At 52.9% G+C, this 18671-nt stretch overlaps 1 protein-coding gene across 3 annotated transcripts in view; it reads right to left on the bottom strand.

The window, feature by feature from the left end:
* The window catches only part of LAMC3 (laminin subunit gamma 3), a 60975-nt gene extending 47834 nt beyond the window's left edge, over positions 1-13141 (bottom strand). For all 3 annotated transcript variants that reach the window (XM_059925847.1, XM_059925848.1, XM_059925849.1), the window contains exon 1: positions 12704-13141. In XM_059925847.1, coding sequence (XP_059781830.1) covers positions 12704-13079 — 376 coding nt within the window. In that variant the 5' untranslated portion in view covers positions 13080-13141. The remainder of the gene's footprint in view (positions 1-12703) is intronic.
* Between the last annotated feature and the right edge of the window lie 5530 nt (positions 13142-18671).

The raw sequence follows: 18671 nt of genomic DNA, 5'->3' as shown, positions 1-18671 counted from the left end.
GAGCGTCAGAATCCTGGTCCAGGGAGAGCAGAACGGCTGTGCTGCATATACTATCTTGGATGGATCGTTAGAGGCCGCCTGGAGCACTGTTCTGGGTGTGCCGTGATTAATGAGTGATGCCTGTCAAGGACACAGGAGAGGACAATGCTGGCATGCTTCCCAAGAACTTGCCATCCCTTAACTAGGCCCGTTTGTCTCCCTGCACAGGAATCTGCAGTCTAACACCCCTGACAGGCAGCCATCTCTTTTTGCTCAACTATCTCCAGCAATGGGATGTTGCCACATCCTGAAGAAGCCTGCTCTACCATTAGAAAGTTATTTCTTTTACTACGCTCCAACAAAGCCAAACCTTCCACCTGTGCCTTTTGGTCTCATTCCCTCCCAGTGATTTTAGACCCCTGGAGTCTGGAGATATGCCTGTTTCAAGGCCCCCTCAATCCTAACACAATCCCCCCTGAACCCCTCTCTTTCTCCTGCTTCCATCTAACTTCTGTTTGATCCAAAGTTCTTAAGAGAAGTCTGTATCTGTTGGCCCCATGGTCTCATCTCCCAATTTAACCCTCAGTCCACTGCAATTCAGCTTCTCTGGGCCACTCAACAGAAACTGCTCTTGCAAAGCCTCCTCCCCAACAGCCCCTTATGGTCACAGCCAGGGGACCACGCCTTGCCTTACTTCCTGGGCCATGGGTCATCCCTGTTTCTTGGAAGCCCCCTCCCCCAGGCCTCCGTGCAGTCCACACTCCTGGCCCTGCCTCCTGGGTCTTGCTCCTGGGCTGCTCCTCCCAGCCCACCCTGGGTCCCCTCCTTGGCCCCCTCTGCTCAATGCCCCCTCTCCCAGTGGCCTCTCCATCTGCTTTAGTCCTGGTCCCCTCCCCCACCCTGCTGACATCAAGATGTGGGATCTTCAGGCCCCACCCTGCCCTCCTCTCTGCCCAGCTGCCACCTTTGTGCCGCAGGAGCGCTCACAGTGGCCCCAGATCCACCACAATCACTCAGAGCTGGGAGGCCGGGATGGGAAGGGAATGTGGCTGGGGAGCAGGGCGGGTGGGGAGGACAGCCGCCTACATCCTCACCTGCCCCGACAGGTGTCAGCAAGCAATGCCTAAGAACAGAAAAACCCATGGACTAAGGAACGAATGAATGACCAACAGAGGGAGCCCTCCCATAAATTCTACTATTAGCAGTCGACTCACATTCCCCAGAGCAGCACAGAACTTCTCTGCACCCCTTTCCCGCATCTGCTTTCTTCCCTCTGGCTGTTCTGCCCTGGTCCCAGATACCCCAGGAGGCCTTTCCCGCTGCTGCCACCTCTATCACTGTCCACAGTCTTCCTTACGCACTGAGGAGAAGTCACTTCAATCCTCTGTTTAAACATCTTGGCCCAATGTGAGAGCTAAATCTATAAAACTCTTAGAAGAAAATATAGGAGTAAATCTTCATGACCTGGGTTAGGCAAAGCCTTCTTAGATGTGACACCAAAAGCACAACTGACAAAGGAAAAAAACAGATGAATTGAACTTCATCAAAATCAAAAAATTTGCGCTTCTAAAGACACCATTGAGAAAAATGAAAAGCCAACCCACAGAACAGGAGAAAATATTTGCAAAGCATTGTATCTGGTAAGGCATTTATCTAGAATATTTAAAGAATTCTTACAACTCAAAAATAAAAAGACAGATAACCCGGGAATTCCCTGGCGGTCCAGTGGTTAAGACTCTGTGCTTTCACTGCAGAGGGCATGGGTTCGATCCCTGGTCGGGGAACTAAGATCTTGCAAGCTGTGCAGCGCAGCCAAAAAAAAAAAAAAAAAGATAACCCAATTTAAAAATGGAAAACAGAAAAAAGGATCTACATAGGCATTTCTCCAAAAAAGATATATCAATGGTCAACGAGCGCATGAGAAGATGCCCAACATCATTAGCCAGACCAAAACCAAAATGAGATACCACTTCACTCCCTTAGGATGGATATAATAAAAGAGACAGACAAAAATAAGTGTTGGCAAGGAGGTGGAGAAACCGGAAGCCTCGTACACAGCTGGTGAAGATGTAAAATGGTGCAGTTGCTTTGCAAAGCAGTCTGGTGGTTTCTCAAAATGTTAAACATAGAGTTACCACATGACTCAGCAATCTCACTCCTAGGCGTGTACCCAAGCAAAATGAAAACATATGTCCTCACAAAAGCTTGTACACCAATGTTCAGAGCAGCAGTACTCATAAAATCCAAAGAATGGAAACAATTCAAATGTTCATCAACAGATAAATGAATAAATAAAATGTGGTATATCATACAAAGGAATATTATTTGGCAAGAAAAAAGGAATAAAGTACTGACACATGCTACAATGTGGATAAACCTTGAAAATATTGTGATAAATAAAAGAAGCTAATCCCAAAGACTATATAATGTATGATTTCACCTATATTAAATGTCCTGAATAGGCAAATCCAGAAAGACAGAAAGTTGGTTAGTGGTTTTCAGGGCCTGGGGTGTTGGGCGAATACTTGGCAGGGGGAGGTGACTGCTAACGGGCAAAGGGTTTCTTTGGAGGTGACAAAAATGTTCAAAAATGGATTGTGGTGATGGGTATACAATTCTATGAATAATACTAAAAAGCACTGAATTGTATGCTTGAATTGGGTGAATTGTACAGTAAATTATATCTCCATAAAGCTGTTACATACATTTTTAAAAATTGGTCCTCACATCCATTAGGATGGCTATTATTTTTTTAAAAACCAGATAACAGGGACTTCCCTGGTGGTCCAGTGGTTAAGACTCCACGCTCCCAATGCAGGGGGCCCGGGTTCAATCCCTGGTCGAGGAACTAGATCCCACATGCATGCCGCAACTAAGACGCGGCACAGCCAACATAAATAAATAAATAAATAAATAAAAATCAATATTTTAAAAAATCAGATAACAATAACAAGCATTGGTGAGGATGTGGAAAAGTTGGAACCCTTGTGCACTGTTAGTAGGAGTGTAAAATGGTGCATTTGTTTTGGAAAATAGTTTGGCGGTTCCACAAAAAATTAAAAATAGACTTACCATATGATCCAGCAATTCCACTACTGAGTATAGACCCCAGAGTATTGAAAGCAGGGTCTTGAAGAAATATTTGGACACACGTGTTCGTAGCAGCATTACACACAATAGCCAAGATGTAAAAGCAACCCATGTGTCCATCAACAGATGATGAATAAACAAAATGTGGTCCAGGGACTTCCCTGGTGGTGCAGTGGTTAGGAATCCGCCTGCCAATGCAGGGGACACGGGTTCGAGCCCTGGTCCGGGAAGATCCCACATGCCGCGGAGCAACTAAGCCCATGTGCCACAACTACTGAGCCTGCACTCTAGAGCCCGCGCTCTAGAGCACGTGAACCACAACTACTGAGCCCTCGTGCCACAACTACTGAAGCCCGCGCGCCTAGACCCCGTGTTCCGCAACAAAGAGAAGCCACCCCAATGAGAAGCCCGTGCACTGCAACGAAGAGTAGCCCCCGCTCGCCACAACTAAAGAAAGCCCGCGTGCAGCAACGAAGACCCAACGCAGGCAAAAATAAATAAATTAATTTAAAAACAAAATGTGGTCCATCCACCCAGTGAAATAGTATTCAGCCTTAAAAAGGAAGGAAATTCTGACACATGTTACAACATGGATGAACCCTGAGGACATTATGTGAAGCAAATTAAGACAGTCATCAAAAGACAAATACTATATGATTCCACTTATGTGAAACCCCTAGAGGAGTCGAATTTATAGAGACAGAAAGTAGAATGGTGGGTGAGGGGAGAGAGCAATAGTATTTAATGGGGACAGAGTTTCAGTTTAGGAAGATGAAAAAACTCTGTGGGTGGATGGTGGTGAATATACAGCAATAATACAACAATGTGAATATACTTAATACCAGTGAACTGTACACTTAAAAATGGTTAAGGTAATAAATTTTATGTTATGTGTATTTTACCACAATAAAAGAAAAAATTGGGGCAAAAGTATACATATTGGCCCCTTGGGAATGCAGTGTGGTGACACAGATGAAGGGCCATAAAAATGTTCCTGGCCTTTGGTGAAAAACAAAAAAATCCCACTTCTGGGAATTCAAACAAGACATGGAACCTAAATCAAGAAGTTCATCAAGGAATTTTTTTATAATAGGGAAAAAACTGGAACCATAAAGATTCAATAAATTGTAGGGCAAAAACTCACAGGATGATTGAAACCACTGAAACAGTTGACAATGAGTTTACAGTACATGGGAAAGTGAAAATGTTGAATGAAAAAAAGACAAACGATCTTACGTTTAGAATCATCAGATGATATTTAAAAATCCCTAAAGAACAAGCAGAAAAGAAAGACATCGAACGCATAAGCATGACTGTCCTCAGGGCAGAGGACTCAGTGACTTTTCTTCCCTTTTCAAGTGTTCTACATATTCCCAATTTTTTCTCACAAAGTTTGTTCTAATTTAAAAACTGGAGAAAACACAAATTAAAAAAAAAAATTTAAAAAGCAACCGCCTTGCCATGTTCTGTTTTAAGATGTTTTTCAAAGTTACATTGCAGCACAGCCTGGCACTGTCACTCCAAGTCCCTTAAAAGAAAGCATGTGTCGCCAACGGAGCCAGTGTCTGAAGCGGCCGCTTCTGTTCTGAGCAGGCGTCAGACCTCGGAACCAGGTGAGGACTTGCCCCGGGTGTGCGTTCACGAAAGGATGCTGTGTGCAGGTCGCCGTGGGTCCACAGGCCCAGGTTCCTCTATAAACATCTAGCAGCCAGACACCTCTCAGGAGGGGAGCTTGGAGCCACTTAAAAGGTAGCTGGCAGCTAGAAGCGTGATTGGAAAAAGGCAGCCACCGGGATTTCATGCAAATGAACAACATCACACACTAGGAAACATCGCGGCTTTTCCCTTTCCTTGCCAAGCCAGGAGGTGAGAGAAGATGCAGGAACATCACAGAGGCGCGGCAGGGACTTTCTGTTATAAGAGTTAATTAGAAGGGCTAAGAAAGCAACTTAATCCCTGCTTTGCGATGAAAAGATTTCTGCCAAAGGCAGCCCGAAGGCTGGGGAAGGAACTGGCCCTGAGATCTAAACAGTGACAAGAATTAAATTTGCAGCCTCAACCCAGACCCTTGCAAGCTCCAGGGGCCAATGAGGCTTCAGGGTGATTGAGACAGGTGTGCTCCCATCAAAAAAGCTGGGCCAAAACGTCTTCCCCACCTGTTAACTGCGGAGCGACACTGCTTGGGGCCACATGGATCTCAACTCCCAGCCACCCAATATGCTGTTCCCTCTGCCTGGAACGCTGTTCCCTCCGCTCCTCACCTGGCTGGCTCCTGTGCATCCCTGCTCATCCCACTGGTTTAGCAGACTGATCAGATGCCCCAGCCTGAGTCCTGCGTGGAACACCTTTCTCCCGCCTTCCCTGATGGCTACTCATCCCTGGAGCTGTGGGTTAGGGTGCCTCACTGGTGCTCCCCAGCTGCCCTGAGCCTCTGCACCCTGTTCTGTAAAGACCTGCTCATCCCTCCCACTAGTCTGTGCCCTCCTTGGGACGGGGCAGTGAATCCTTAGAGCTGAGCACAGTGCCTGGTACACAGTAGGTGCTCCATAAATGCTTGCCAGATGAAGCATGATTTGTACCTTCAAGGAGGTTATAATCCAGTGAACAAGTTGAGACAGGCAGGCCTGACAACATGACTGAGGCTGTCACAGTGTTCTGCCAATCACGACCCCCGAATGAGTCTGTTTAACAACAGCCAGCATTTAGTGAGCACCTACTATGTGCCAGGCACCTTGTTAAGTGCTCTATGTACACTCTATCTCAGAGACCCCCAAACAGTTCCATAACCGTGCACATCTTACTAACAAGGAACCCGAGGTTCAGGCAGGAGAAAGGGTCTCGCACAAGGTCACGTAGAAAACAGCCGAGTCTCTACTCAACTACAGGCTTGTCTGCCCCCAAGTTGCCGAACCAGCCACCCCTCCATTCAATGCTCAGAGAGAAAGGGCTGCCCAGGAAGGAGGTGCCAGTGCCCTTGAAAACTGCAGAGGTCGCCCAATCCAGCACCAGGAGCACCAAGCTATGTCCTCTCCAGCCAGCTGGGACATAAGGCCCGACAGGAATGACACCAGGGCGGTCATAAAAGCAGGCTGGCCCACATCCGGCACTGACGGAGCAGAATGAGCTCCGAAGGAGAGGCTTATTTTGGGAAAAGGGAAACAAAACAAAGCCCTTTAATTGGAGCCATCTGGGGAGCAGTGGCCTGGGGATGGGGCTGGAGGGGACAGGGTGGGGAGCTGAGCGGAAATGCGTGGCCGAGGCTGCCCTGCCCACCGTGGGCATGAGAACCAGGTGGGGAGAGCTGCTCCCAGCCTGCAGGAGGCATCTCAGCAGGGCTCCTCCGCCCTAGCATCTGGCCATCCACTCTTCTCGTCTTCCTCTCCCACCCTAGCTCTTGGCAATTTGGGGCTCGCTGAATCCCTGTGAAGAGCTGGGGAATCCCTGTGACCACAATGCCAGACACCATGAGAGCCTGGCTGAATCAGAGCTAGGCCCACGACAGTTCCCTCACCTTTGGGCCAAGAGTCTAAACCCCAAATATGGTTCAAGATTGTCAAGCCTATTGTTTAACCTGGGGAGAGTGAACAGATTTCGTCTGATTGATTATTGCCTAGGGCTTTGTGTTAAGAAGGATTCTGAGGTCCAGTCTGAATGGAGCCACGACTGAAATGTACAAACTACAAGTCTGCAAAGAGAGGTGTCAGGACATTTAAGACCATTGCAATAAATCAGGGAACAGATGAGGGGCTGAGTGGGAATGATGGAGAGGAAGGCAAAGACAAGGAACATTCCAGACAGTGATCTAGTGATCTGGCGAATGCTGAAGTGAAAGGATGAGGAGGGAAGAATTGCAGCGGATTCCTGAGTTCCTTGCTTTGGTGCATGGAGAGACGAGGGGGAAGGAAGAAGGGTGCCTTTACTTTTTAATTTTAAATATATATATAACATAAAATTTACCATCTTAATCATTTCTAAGCATATGGATCACTGGTATTAAGCACATTCACACTGTTGTGCAACCGTGGCCACCATCCGTCTTCAGAACTTTTTCATCTTCCCAAACTGAAACTCCACACCCATTAAACACGAACTTCCCATTCTTTCCTCCCCCAGTCCCTGGCAACCACCATTCATTCTACTTTCTGTCTCTATGAATGTGACTCGTTTAGGGACTCATATGAGTGGAATCATAGAGCGTTTGTCCTTCTGTGTCTGGCTTATTTCACTGAGCATAATGTCTTCGAGGTTCATCCACGTAGCAGCATGTGTCAGAATCTCCTTCCTTTTTAAGGCTGAAAAATATTCCATTGTATGGCTATGCCACATTTTGCTTACTCATTCATCAGTGGACACTTGGGTTGCTTGCATTCTTCAGTTATTGTGAATAATGCTGCTATGAATATGGTTTACACGGTGCACCTTTACTTTTGGACCCTAAGTTTGGGGCCCTTGTGTGACATTCAGGGGTCGACTTTCAGGAGGATGCTTTAATGACCTGGTCAAGGGCTCAGGTGGGAGACTGGGCTGGAGGTGCGGGTGGAGCCCCAAACGTCGACCATGATCCCAACAGGCAAAGCCAGGGGCATGAGATGGGGAGAGGGCACAGCTGGTGGCAGGGTTGGCGGGGAGATGAGAGAGAGCAGGGGAAGGGAGGCGGGTGAAGCGGCTGGAGCCCTGGGGTGCCCAGGTGCGCGGGGCAGGGCCAGGAGGAAGGGTGGGACCACAGCTTAGGAGTCTGGGATGTATCTGGAAGGCTGGGGAGTTATTCATTCATGCGTTCATCCACTCATTCCTTGTTTCCAGGGAGGAAATACAGTGTAGCCATGATGTGCTGGGGTTCACATCCCCACTCCACTGCTTAGCAGCTCTGTTGCCTTGGGCAAAATACCTAACCTCCCTCCAGTGAAATGGGCAAGTGTCTTGAACACAGTGACTCCATTTCCCCATCTGCAAAATGGGCATCACAATAAAAGGGCTTCATGAGTAAATGCCTGCAAAGCACTGACAACAGTCCCCGGCACATGCACGACTAAATGCTGTCATTCCATCCATCCATCCAACCAACAGCACCACTGTGCAGGGGGCCCTGCGCTGGGTGCTGGGGTGCAGCTGTGAAAACAGGCATCCCCTCTGTAGCCTGGAGCCAGTGACGGACACAGACAAACCAAAACCTCACGCTCATGATCTAGACTGTGACAGGGGAAGGGTGAGGGGCTGCAAGAACACGCAGGCAGGCTCTCCGCCCAATCCTGGGGGCTGAGGGTTTCCCGCAGGAGGTGACCTCAAAGCCTAGTGGGGCAGATAGTGGCTTGTCTGCTGTTGCATCCCCAGGGCTTGGGACAGGGACTGGCACGCAGTAGGCACTAGGCTGTTTTGTTTATGAATGAGATACGGGTTATCCAGGAGAAGGCGGGAACACGAAGTTATGCCGGGCAGATGCAACAGCAAAGGCAAAGACCGGGAGGAGAGATGCAGTCTCGGCCCATCCTCAGCCCTGCTGAAGGGCAGCTGGTGCAGCCAGAGTGGGAGCGGAGGGAGGGGAGATCTGGAGGCTGCCTGCATCCTTCCTGGGCTTTGGGACTTCCCACTCCTGCAACTGCTGGGTCCATCCTGAGCCCAGAGGGGGGCGAGGCGGTCAGGACCAGCTGGGCCCACGGCCATGGGGGGCTGCTTCTGTGGTAGAGGCTAATCAGGGCTGCTGCCTTGACCCCTGACCTGACTGGGGCCCAGCATTCCAGCCAGAACCCCCAGGGAGAAGGAAGGAGGACTTGGCGCCCCGGCGCTGGCCTCGTCCAACGCAAACACGGCCACCCACTCGACAGGAAGACGCAGTGGAGCCAAAGCTCAGGAGATCCAGCCGGCGTCGGGCTCCACAGGGGCCGGCAGGTCCTTCTGACGTCCAGCTCCCACTGGGCCAGTCCCCGCTGTCCTCTTGTCCCCTCCGCTCTGGCCATCCAGGCCGTGCAGGTCCAAGAACACACAGAGCGGCCTCCTGGCTCCCCTTGACCTGGAATGCCCTCCACTCTTTTGTCAACTCCCACCACCCTTCAGATCTCCGAGAGGCCCGCTCACCCCGGGTGTGTCCCCTGAGCATAAATCTTCATCCACATCGTTCCCGGGGCCCAGCTCGTCTTCTGGCTCCATGAAGATGGAGCAGATGCTGAACGGATGCGGGGAGAACTGGCCCTGCACACGGGCGGCCCCCAGCCAGGATCTGAGGCTGGAGGGCGGGGGGCAGGAGCCCACCCACCATTCCTCCTGAAACCTTCCCCTCGCTCAGGGGCTCAGAACTCACCTGCTCAGGGACTTAAGGGTCTTTCCAGTAGGTTCTCAGGAATCCAAGAAAGTGTACAAGCAAGAAGGGAGACTCCCCTGAGCCCAGCCAAAAGCTGAGGCTCCGATGGGCATAAGCTGGACGTTTATCATCCCCAAGTGCAGCGCGCTGCACGGAGGGTCCCAGGGTCTGCGGTGGGACCCTAGGCGCGGATTTCATCCTCAGAGCCTCAGTTTCCCTGTCTATAAAAGAACAAACGGGGACTTCCCTGGCGGCCCAGTGGTTAAGACTCCACGCTCCCAACGCAGGGGGCACGGGTTCAATCCCTGGTCGGGGAACTAAGATTCCACATGCCGCACGGCGTGGCCAAAGAAAAGGAACAAACGGTGCTGGGATGGGGTGCTGACTTAGTGGGGGCCCTAGCACGTGGTGAGGGCCCCCTGAATACTGTGTTACCCCTGATGACCGTCCGCCTCCCACACACCCGCTACTAGGCTCCAGCCTGCTCTCGTCCCATGGCCTCCGTGGAGGCCTGGGAGCCACCAGACCCCGCTGCTGCCTTTCATCCCAGACAGGAAGCCTCAGCTTAGCGACAGGACTCGGGGATTTGGAACAGATGTCTGCGAGCTCGCAGGGGGCTGGGAAAGCAGCGACCTCCATCCAGGGCTGACCGGCCGCCTGTCCCTCCCCCGCCCTCACCCCACTCCCTCCAGGAGACCGGGGCCAGAGCCGCTGCCCACTCCTCCCTCCAACGAGGTCAAGGAGAGAGGGGGCAGAGCCAGCAGAGGCGGCCTGAGGGCTAGGAGAGGCTTCCCTGCCCACCTTGACTGAGGCTCCATCAGGCCCCCACTGGGAATACCCTGATGATCCCAGACCTCTTCTTCCCCTGATATTATGCAATGTGTGGCTCAGAGTGGAGAAAACCAAATTTCAATGGAACCAAACGTGGGCCACGTCTGGGGCTGCTGTGGGTCCCCAGAACCCCTCCTGCATAAATGGGACCAGGGTCAGGATGTCTTTTGGGAGCCAGGTGGGCGAACATTTCTCAATCCCTTTGGAAGAGGCCACCCCAAGGGGAACCTCAGCCTGAGCCGCTCTCAGCAGAGTCCTGTTGGTCACACACAAGGACTGTCCCAGCTCCTGTAAGCACTTGGCCGACCTGAGCTCACAGGACCTGCACGCTGCCCGAGAAGTGGCAACTCTCACCCCATCTGACAGGGAGGAAACCGAGGCACGGGGAGGGGGTGGCGTTTGCCCAGTGAGTGGCTGTGCTGGGCCTGAGTGCAAAGCCTCTTCGGTGGCCTGGGGCAGGCAAAAGAGAGCCCTGAGCTGGGCCCGGGGCACAGGACGGAGGAGGTGACATTGTCCCTCCCTCATTCATTCACTGTGCAGACCCTTCCAGAGCCCCTCCCACGTGCCTGGTGCTGCACAACACAACGGGAAGAACAATGGGGTGTGTGTGTGTGTGTGTGTGTGTGTGTGTGTGTGTGTGGCGCAGGGCCTGGCACACACCAAGTGTAAACGGGAACTGCCCCAAATCAAAACACGTAGGCCCTCTCCCGCCCGCTCCCGCCTCATCTGTGCCTGGCCTGAGCCCCTCGTCTGCCCCGGGTTCCACCCACACAAGCAACACATCAGCCAATCCTGCGTCCACTGTCATGGAACAGACTGTCTCCCACAGACCCTATCCTATCCCAGATTCCTTCCCCTGTGGCCTTGGGGTCCTGCCAGGCCAGTCCAGCCAGCTCCCCCAACCTCTCTCCCCCCACTGGTTTCCTGTCGCACGCCTGGGTAGAGACCCTGTCCCATCCCATCCGTCCCATCCCATCGACAAGCCCCACCTGGAGAGCCTGACAGGTCAATGGGTGGTAACAAGGCCTCAGAGCAACCGAGCTTCTTGGGGTGGCGGTGGGTACCAGCCTCATCTTCTGAGAAGGCTCGGTGTCCCCCCTACCACTTCAATGCCATTCCCCAGCCCTCCCCAAGGCACTGTCACCCAGAGCTAGGAAGAGCCGACTCCACCGATGGGTGGAATTCATGTCAAGGAGTTTATGCTCTGATCTTGGATACACACGGATGTCAGTATCATTTAGCAGCTGTGTGTCTTTGGGCAAAAGACTTAACCTCTCTGAACCTCAATGTTCTCATCTGAAAAATATGGATACATTCCCATAATTCCTTATCAAAACTGTTTGGCTCCAGATGTAGTTTAGAATTCAGAACTCTTCAGACTTTAGAGAGATGATGCAGTCCTTATGCCATGGATTGTGTTAACACCTCCAGCTGGGTCTGGGGCTAACAGCCATGTTCAAACATCTCAGGAACAGAATGTATGACTATTCACTCTAGGATCAACAAGGTCTATAAGTAGCCTCAGGTCAGGTTTAGCAGCCGAAATGAGTTATAAAAATACTTTGAGGGGCTTCCCCACTGGTCCAGCGGTTAAGACTCCATGTTCCCAGTGCAGGGGGCCTGGGTTCGACCCCTGGTCAGGGAACTAGATCCCGCATGCATGCCTCAACTAAGAGCCCTTGTGCCACAGCTAAGACTCACCGCAGCCAAATAAATAAATAAATAAATATTAAAAAAAAAAATACTTTGAGTTTTCAGAGCTTTGGGAGATTTTGAACCCACAGATAAGGGAGTGTGGACCGATGGAAACACTCCCTCCCTGAAAGGGCTATGGAGCCGGGGGTTGGGGGGAGGTGGTTATTCCCATTCCCTGAAATGGGGGAGGTGCCAGGAGTGAAGTGCTGGGTCCAGACTCAGGATTGTGATTCCCGGGGACCTAAGGGCTCTTGTACCTTGGCATGGGATTGGGTGGAGGGAGGCTTGGGCACAGCAGAGAGGCCATGCCATCCGGTCCAGTTACCCAACAGCCGGGTGAAACTTGGCTCCTGCCCTGAGGGCAGCCTTCCCAGTGCTGAACACGCTGGCTCTATCCCCAAGATCACTCCCAGGGACGGCACACAGCCTCAGGGATTCACTGAACCCCAGAAGTCAACCAGATGCCCCAAGATTAGGAGCCCCTGCCCCAGAGAGCTGACTAGTTCACCCCCTGGTGGGTCACCTCCCTTCTTTGCCCACAACAGCTCTGGGTCTAGGATGGACAATCATTACAGGGCATGGTCCTTGCACCCAGATCCACTGCTCTGTAAAGGGCTCCCAGGAGGCTTCCCACCCCTCCCAGCCCCAAGAGACACCCATCAGTCTATCCTTCCAGATAGTGGGGGGCACAGGTCCCTTTCCTGAGGCCCCCCCATATCTGGATCCCACAGCTAACTCAGGGCGCGCAGCCTCGAGCCCCCGATGGTGGGCACAGGGGACGAAGTGATGGCGGTGCCCTGAGCCCGCGCTTACCCAGGTTGAGAGTGATGTTGACCGAGGTGGGGTACTGCACCCCAAAGGCCATGGACGGGCTCTGCCACCAGGTGCTGTCGTCCTGGCTGTGGAAGTCGGTGAGGTAGGAGGCGTTGTGGTGGCGCTCGGGGTCGGCGGCGTCGCAGCGCTGGCACTGCGCCCCCACTCCCTGAGCGCCCACGTGCGGGCAGAAGTCCTCGGGCGGGTGGCCGCACGTGTGGGAGGCCTCGGCTAGCCGGCCGAACGCCGCGTTCTCGAACACGGGCAGGCAGCGCTGCGGGCGCCCCGCGCCGTCGTAACACGCGCCCATGCCCGCGCCGGCCGCCCGCGGCGCCAGCAGCGCCAGACCCAGCAGGAGCGCGGCCACCGCCGCCATGGTCCAGGGCACCGACGCCCTTGCGATCAGGCAGTGCGCGCCCGGCTCTGCGCGCCCGCCTCGGCTCCGGCTCCGGTGTGCGCGGACCGCGCGCGGGGCCCCAGGACGCGCCTCCCCCGGCGGGCGGGACCCATGGCGGGAGGGAGGGACTGACGGTGGGCAGCGCCCCCCAGCCTCCCGACCGCTCCGTCCCTGGGCGCTCACCCCCACCTGGTGGTCGTGCCCGGGAGTGCCCGGCTTGGGAGTCAGCCCCAGATGCCGTGCCCTGGCTCTGCTGGGGGATCCTGGCTCTTTGAGCCTCGGTGTCCTCGTCTGTAAAACGGGATTGGTAATGATGCAGGTTCATTACCGTGCTTGTGAGGTTTCAATGGCTGTTCATGACATGGAAACCGCTCACTAGTGCCTTTCAAGTCCTGTAATAAAAGGGGGCATCAGGGTCTTTACCTGGTCTTTCCCGTTGCACGTCTCCTCCCAGCAATAAAGTCACCCTAGGGGTAGTTCCTTAAGTTTCCACTGTTCCGTTAACTCTGAAAAGTGCTTCTGCTGCTGGCTATTCTCTGCTCTCAAAGCAGAGATTCTGACATTTGTGACCAAGGATACCTGGTCTCATCACAAACATCACCTCAGAGAGAGACCTTCCCTCCCCCACCCGCAGGAGATGCCCCCTTATATGCTCCATTCATTAAAATTAGTAAATCAAAGGAGAAAGCCAGATGCTCATATCAATAGATGCTAGAGAAAACACTTGATAAAACTTAGCAGCCCTTCCCAGAAAAACTCTAAGGAAAATAGTAATAAACTTCCTAAACATGCTCAGGACTATTTTTCAGCTGCAGCCTTTGCAGCTAGGTGCTTCCCACCCGATGTTCTTGCTTGAGACTGGGAAAGTAAAAGTGGGCAGAGGTCATCCTCTGCCCTTCTGGTGATTTTTTCTGGTGGCAAGTGAGGTCACAGAGGAGGAGCCTTTCTGCATCAGCGTGCTTCCCATTCTCCAGCTCTGTGGGGGTTGAGAGGGCTTTGTGTGGTGGTAGCAGCAGCCGTGGCATCTTGACTCCTATTTCTGCCTCCTGGATTGCAGTTACAGAGTGAGCTCCCAGAGCCTCAGGTGGTGGCAGCTTCCCGGGCGGGTCAGTTCTGCAATGCCCTGGATGTCAGCACTTCCAGTGTCCTTCCACCCATCCCCTGAGCACTTACCTCTCTGCATTCAGTCCTTCCTGTTGCAGACACCTAAGCACTTGCCAAGTGCTTGGCGCCGAGCCCAGCGTGGTGAGGGTGGAGAGGGTGGGCAATAAATTGCTGTCACTACAATGAAGGCAAGATCCTGCTCTCTATGAGCCCTCGGTCTGACTGGAGAGGGAGACAGGGCACTAAGAAACAGCCTGATGACATTCCAAGGCTTGTTCTTGCCTGTTTTATAAGACTGGATTGTGACCACGTGTTTTCCAGTTGTTTGTTCCTTAGCAAACATGTACTGTTGCCCACTGTGTACCCTGCACTGTGTTGGGGACACAGAGGTGAATTAGACAACCCCCACCCCACCTCCTAGTGAGGGAGAGACACCATATCCATTGATGTCCATGAAGAGGCTGATAGGATGTAACAGAAGGTGGTGCATGGGGGGCTTGGGGTGTAGGGAGGGTGGGGTGGCTAGTTCTGCCTGCAGGTGGAGGGTGCTTCCTAGAAGAGGTGATAAATAGGCCAAGTTGTAAAGGATGAGTAGGGGAAAGGGCATCTCAGGCAGGAGGCACAGCATGTGCAAAGGCTCAGAGGTCTGAATGGGTAGGGCAAACCTGTTGTGTGTTTGCAGCTCTGGGTGGGGAGTTGGTCCTGGGGGTGAGGCTGGAGCAAGGTGCAGAGGCCAGATGATGTGGGGTGCTGGGCACCATGGTGATGAGCAGGGGCTTCGTCCTGTAGAGGATCTGCAGCTGCTGTGGGTTGTGAGTTCTTGGCGGGCAGGGACCTCGTGTGCCTCGCCCCCTGTCCCCAGGACCTGAGCTGAGTATAGTTCAGGGAATGTTTGGGGAACAAGCAGGAACCACATGGCTGGCAAAGGCTGATCCTACAGGGGCAGGGCCGGAGATGATGGCTCCTTTAAGAGGTGCCAGCCGGGTGCTCCCTGACCTTGCCCAGCTCCTGGCAATGGCTCTTGAGGGGACCACACCACACTAAGGGGCCAGGATGAGGGGCTAAGTTTAGTTTGGGCAATCAGGGGAGGCTTCTTGGAAGAGGTGACAGCACAGTGGAGACCTGAAAGATGAGATGAGAGGCAGGGTGGAGAGGGAGGGCTCACACTGATGGGAGCTGACAGGGACCCCTCAGCTGTCACCCTCAGAGAACATCTTCTCCCTGGAGTTAACAAGTTCAGACAGGCCCAGGGACATGGTTGGCCTCGGGACATGCCACCCCTCAGTACAGCAACTGTCTCAACCCTCCTCTGTCCCCAGCCCGAGCAGGGCCTGGGCCTGGGATTGAGTCAACCCTGGATAGCCCTTCAAATCCAAGGGGCCCAGATGGATAAATGATGCACCCCCTTGTGGGTGGTGCAGGGGTCAGAGGCTGGGCTCCAAAGGAGGTAACAATGGCTGTTGGGACTTCCCTGGTGGCGCAGTGGTTAAGAATCTGCCTGCCAATGCCGGGGACACGGCTTCAATCTCTGGTCCAGGAAGATCCCACATGCTGCAGAGCAACTAAGCCCGTGAGCCACAACTACTGAGCCTGTACTCTAGATCCCGTGAGCTACAACTACTGAGCCCACGTGCCACAACTGCTGAAGCCCGCACGCCTAGAGCCCGTGCTGTGAAACAAGAGAAGCCACCGCAATGAGAAGCCCGTGCACCGCAACAAAGAGTAGCCCCCGCTCGCCGCAACTAGAGAAAGCCCGCGTGCAGCAACAAAGACCCAACGCTGCCAAAAATAAATAAATTTCTAAAAAAAAAAAAAAAAGGCTGTCCACTCATCATTCATTCACTCGCTGGACAGACATTTACTTAGTCCACATGCCATGCCCTGGGCTGGGCACAGGGGACAGAGTGATGAATTGGTAAAACTGTCCCTGCACTTGGGGGGCGCCAATAATAAACTAGTGATTATAACACAGAGTGATATGAGCACTGGGGAAGAGAGAGTAAAGAGAAGGTGCTTACCCCAGTCTGGAGAAGTCAGGGAAGGCTTCCTGGAAGAGGTGAGGTCTCAGCTGAGACCCAGAGAGGAGGAAATATCCAGTAAAGGGGATGGGAATGAGCATTCCAGGAGAGGAAACAGCATGTGAAAGGCTTGGAGACAAAACCGAAGAACTGAAGGAAGCCCAGGGTGGCTGGAGATGGGAGTTTGGGAAGAAGCAGGTTGGGGCTGGTGGGGTGGGCAAGGGCCAGCCCCACATGTCCTGATGAAGAGCTGGACTCCACGTGGGGACTGCCAGAGAGCAGCCTCCCTTCTCCAACCTCTCCCAGGGGTCCAGGCTCCCTGTTCCCCAGTGAGAGGCTCCTGCCCTAGATCCAGCCTCTGGCCCCTGCTAGGTCCCCTCCCACTTCCTCTGAGCACTCAGGGTCCAGCACGGCAATCCTTGGGCCTGGTACTCCTTGGGCCTGGCACTCCCTGGGGAAACCCCCCAGCCGAGTCCACACAGACATGTCTCTGCTGTGCCTGACACTGCCCACACGCAGCCAAAGTCACCCACAACACAGGTCAGCCAGGAACACAAGGCCATGGAGCCCACCCTGTGGGTAGATCACAGAGCCCAGCTGCTCCTCAGTGGCTTTTCTTGTTTGTCTGCACCGCTTCCCCAACTAGGGGCCCCTGGAGGGTAGGCAGGAGGGGTGTGACTCATCCCCTGGGTGGGCAGCAAAGTGGGTGCTTGCAGAATGCCTAGTGAATGGATGAAGGATGATGAATGTTAAATGGATGGTAAGTGAATGAAAAGTACATGAAGAATGAGAGCATCTGAATGAATGGATGGATGGAGGGATGGATGGATGGATGGATGCATGGATGGTGAACAAATGGATGTAAGTGTGATTGATGATGATGGTGATGATGGTGACGATGATGATGGTGATGATGGTGATGATGGTGGTGATGATGGTGATGATGATAGTAATGTTGATGGTGGTGATGATGGTGGTGATGATGATGGTGATGATAAAGATGAAGTGATGATGATGGTGATGATGGTGGTGATGGTGATGATGGTGATGTTGATAGTAATGCTAATGGTGGTGATGATGATGATGATGATGGTGATGATGATGATGGTGATGATGATGATGATGGTGATGGTGATGATAATGGTGATGGTGATGATGGTGATGATGATAGTAATGCTGATGGTGGTGATGACGATGATGGTGATGGTGATGATGGTGGTGATGATGGTGCTGATGATAGTAATGTTGATGGTGGTGATGATGGTGATGATGATGGTGATGGTGATGATCATGGTGATGATGGTGATGATGATGGTGATGGTGATGATGGTGGTGATGATGATGGTGATGATAAAGATGAAGTGATGATGATGGTGATGATGGTGGTGATGGTGATGATGGTGATGATGATAGTAATGTTGATGGTGATGATGATGGTGATGGTGATGATGGTGATGATGATAGTAATGCTGATTGTGGTGATGATGATGATGGTGATGGTGATGATGGTGGTGATGATTATGGTGATGATAAAGATGAAGTGATGATGATGGTGATTATGATGGTGATGAATGAATGCATGCATGTGGGAAGTGAGGGCTTCTGCTCCCTGGGTTCTCCTCACACAGCCTCTGCCCCTAGTTCTGGGGCCCTTGCCCTCTCAGCAGAAAGCACAACCTGATAGCCCCCTCCCCATTTCTCCCACTGCACCTGCCACCCTCTCCTTTTGGCCACTCAGCTCCGGCTACACGGGCCTCCTTCCCAAACACACAGAGCGCATTCCCACCTCAAGGCTTTTGCACGTGCTGTGCCTTATGCCTGGAGCACTGTTCCTGCAGATTTCTGTGCCCCTCCCTGGCCCAGGGTCCCGATATGGAGAGTCCGACCCAGATCTTCGTTGACCTTCCCCTGTGCTTCCTACTCCTGCACTGTGCAGTGTGTTTCTTCCTAACCTGTGACACAGACACATACTCGCTTGTTTGTCTGTGGTCTGTCTCTCCCATCAGACTGGGAGCTTCCTGAGGGTGGCAACTGTGCTTGCCCTCCCTTTCTCTGCCCAGCAGGGACACTTGTGGGATGAATCCATGGGGCACAAAGCAGCAGATGAGGGCACAGAGTCCCCAGTGGAGTGACCAGCTCCACGCAGACACTGGTCTGCACCAGCAGTCCCCACCACAGGGAAGCCGCCCTTAAACAGTAATTTCGGGGCTTCCCTAGTGGCGCAGTGGTTGAGAATCTGCCTGCTAATGCAGGGGACACGGGTTCGAGCCCTGGTCTGGGAGGATCCCACATGCCACGGAGCAGCTGGGCCCGTGAGCCACAACTACTGAGCCTGTGCGTCTGGAGCCTGTGCTTCGCAACAAGAGAGGCCGCGATAGTGAGAGGCCGGCGCACCGCGATGAAGAGTGGCCCCCACTTGCCGTAACTAGAGAAAGCCCTCGCACGAACC

Source organism: Balaenoptera ricei, chromosome 6 (genome assembly GCF_028023285.1).
Source record: "Balaenoptera ricei isolate mBalRic1 chromosome 6, mBalRic1.hap2, whole genome shotgun sequence".
NCBI lineage: Eukaryota > Metazoa > Chordata > Mammalia > Artiodactyla > Balaenopteridae > Balaenoptera > Balaenoptera ricei.
Note: the sequence above shows the minus strand (reverse complement) of the source record. Positions and strands in the feature narration are given on the sequence as shown.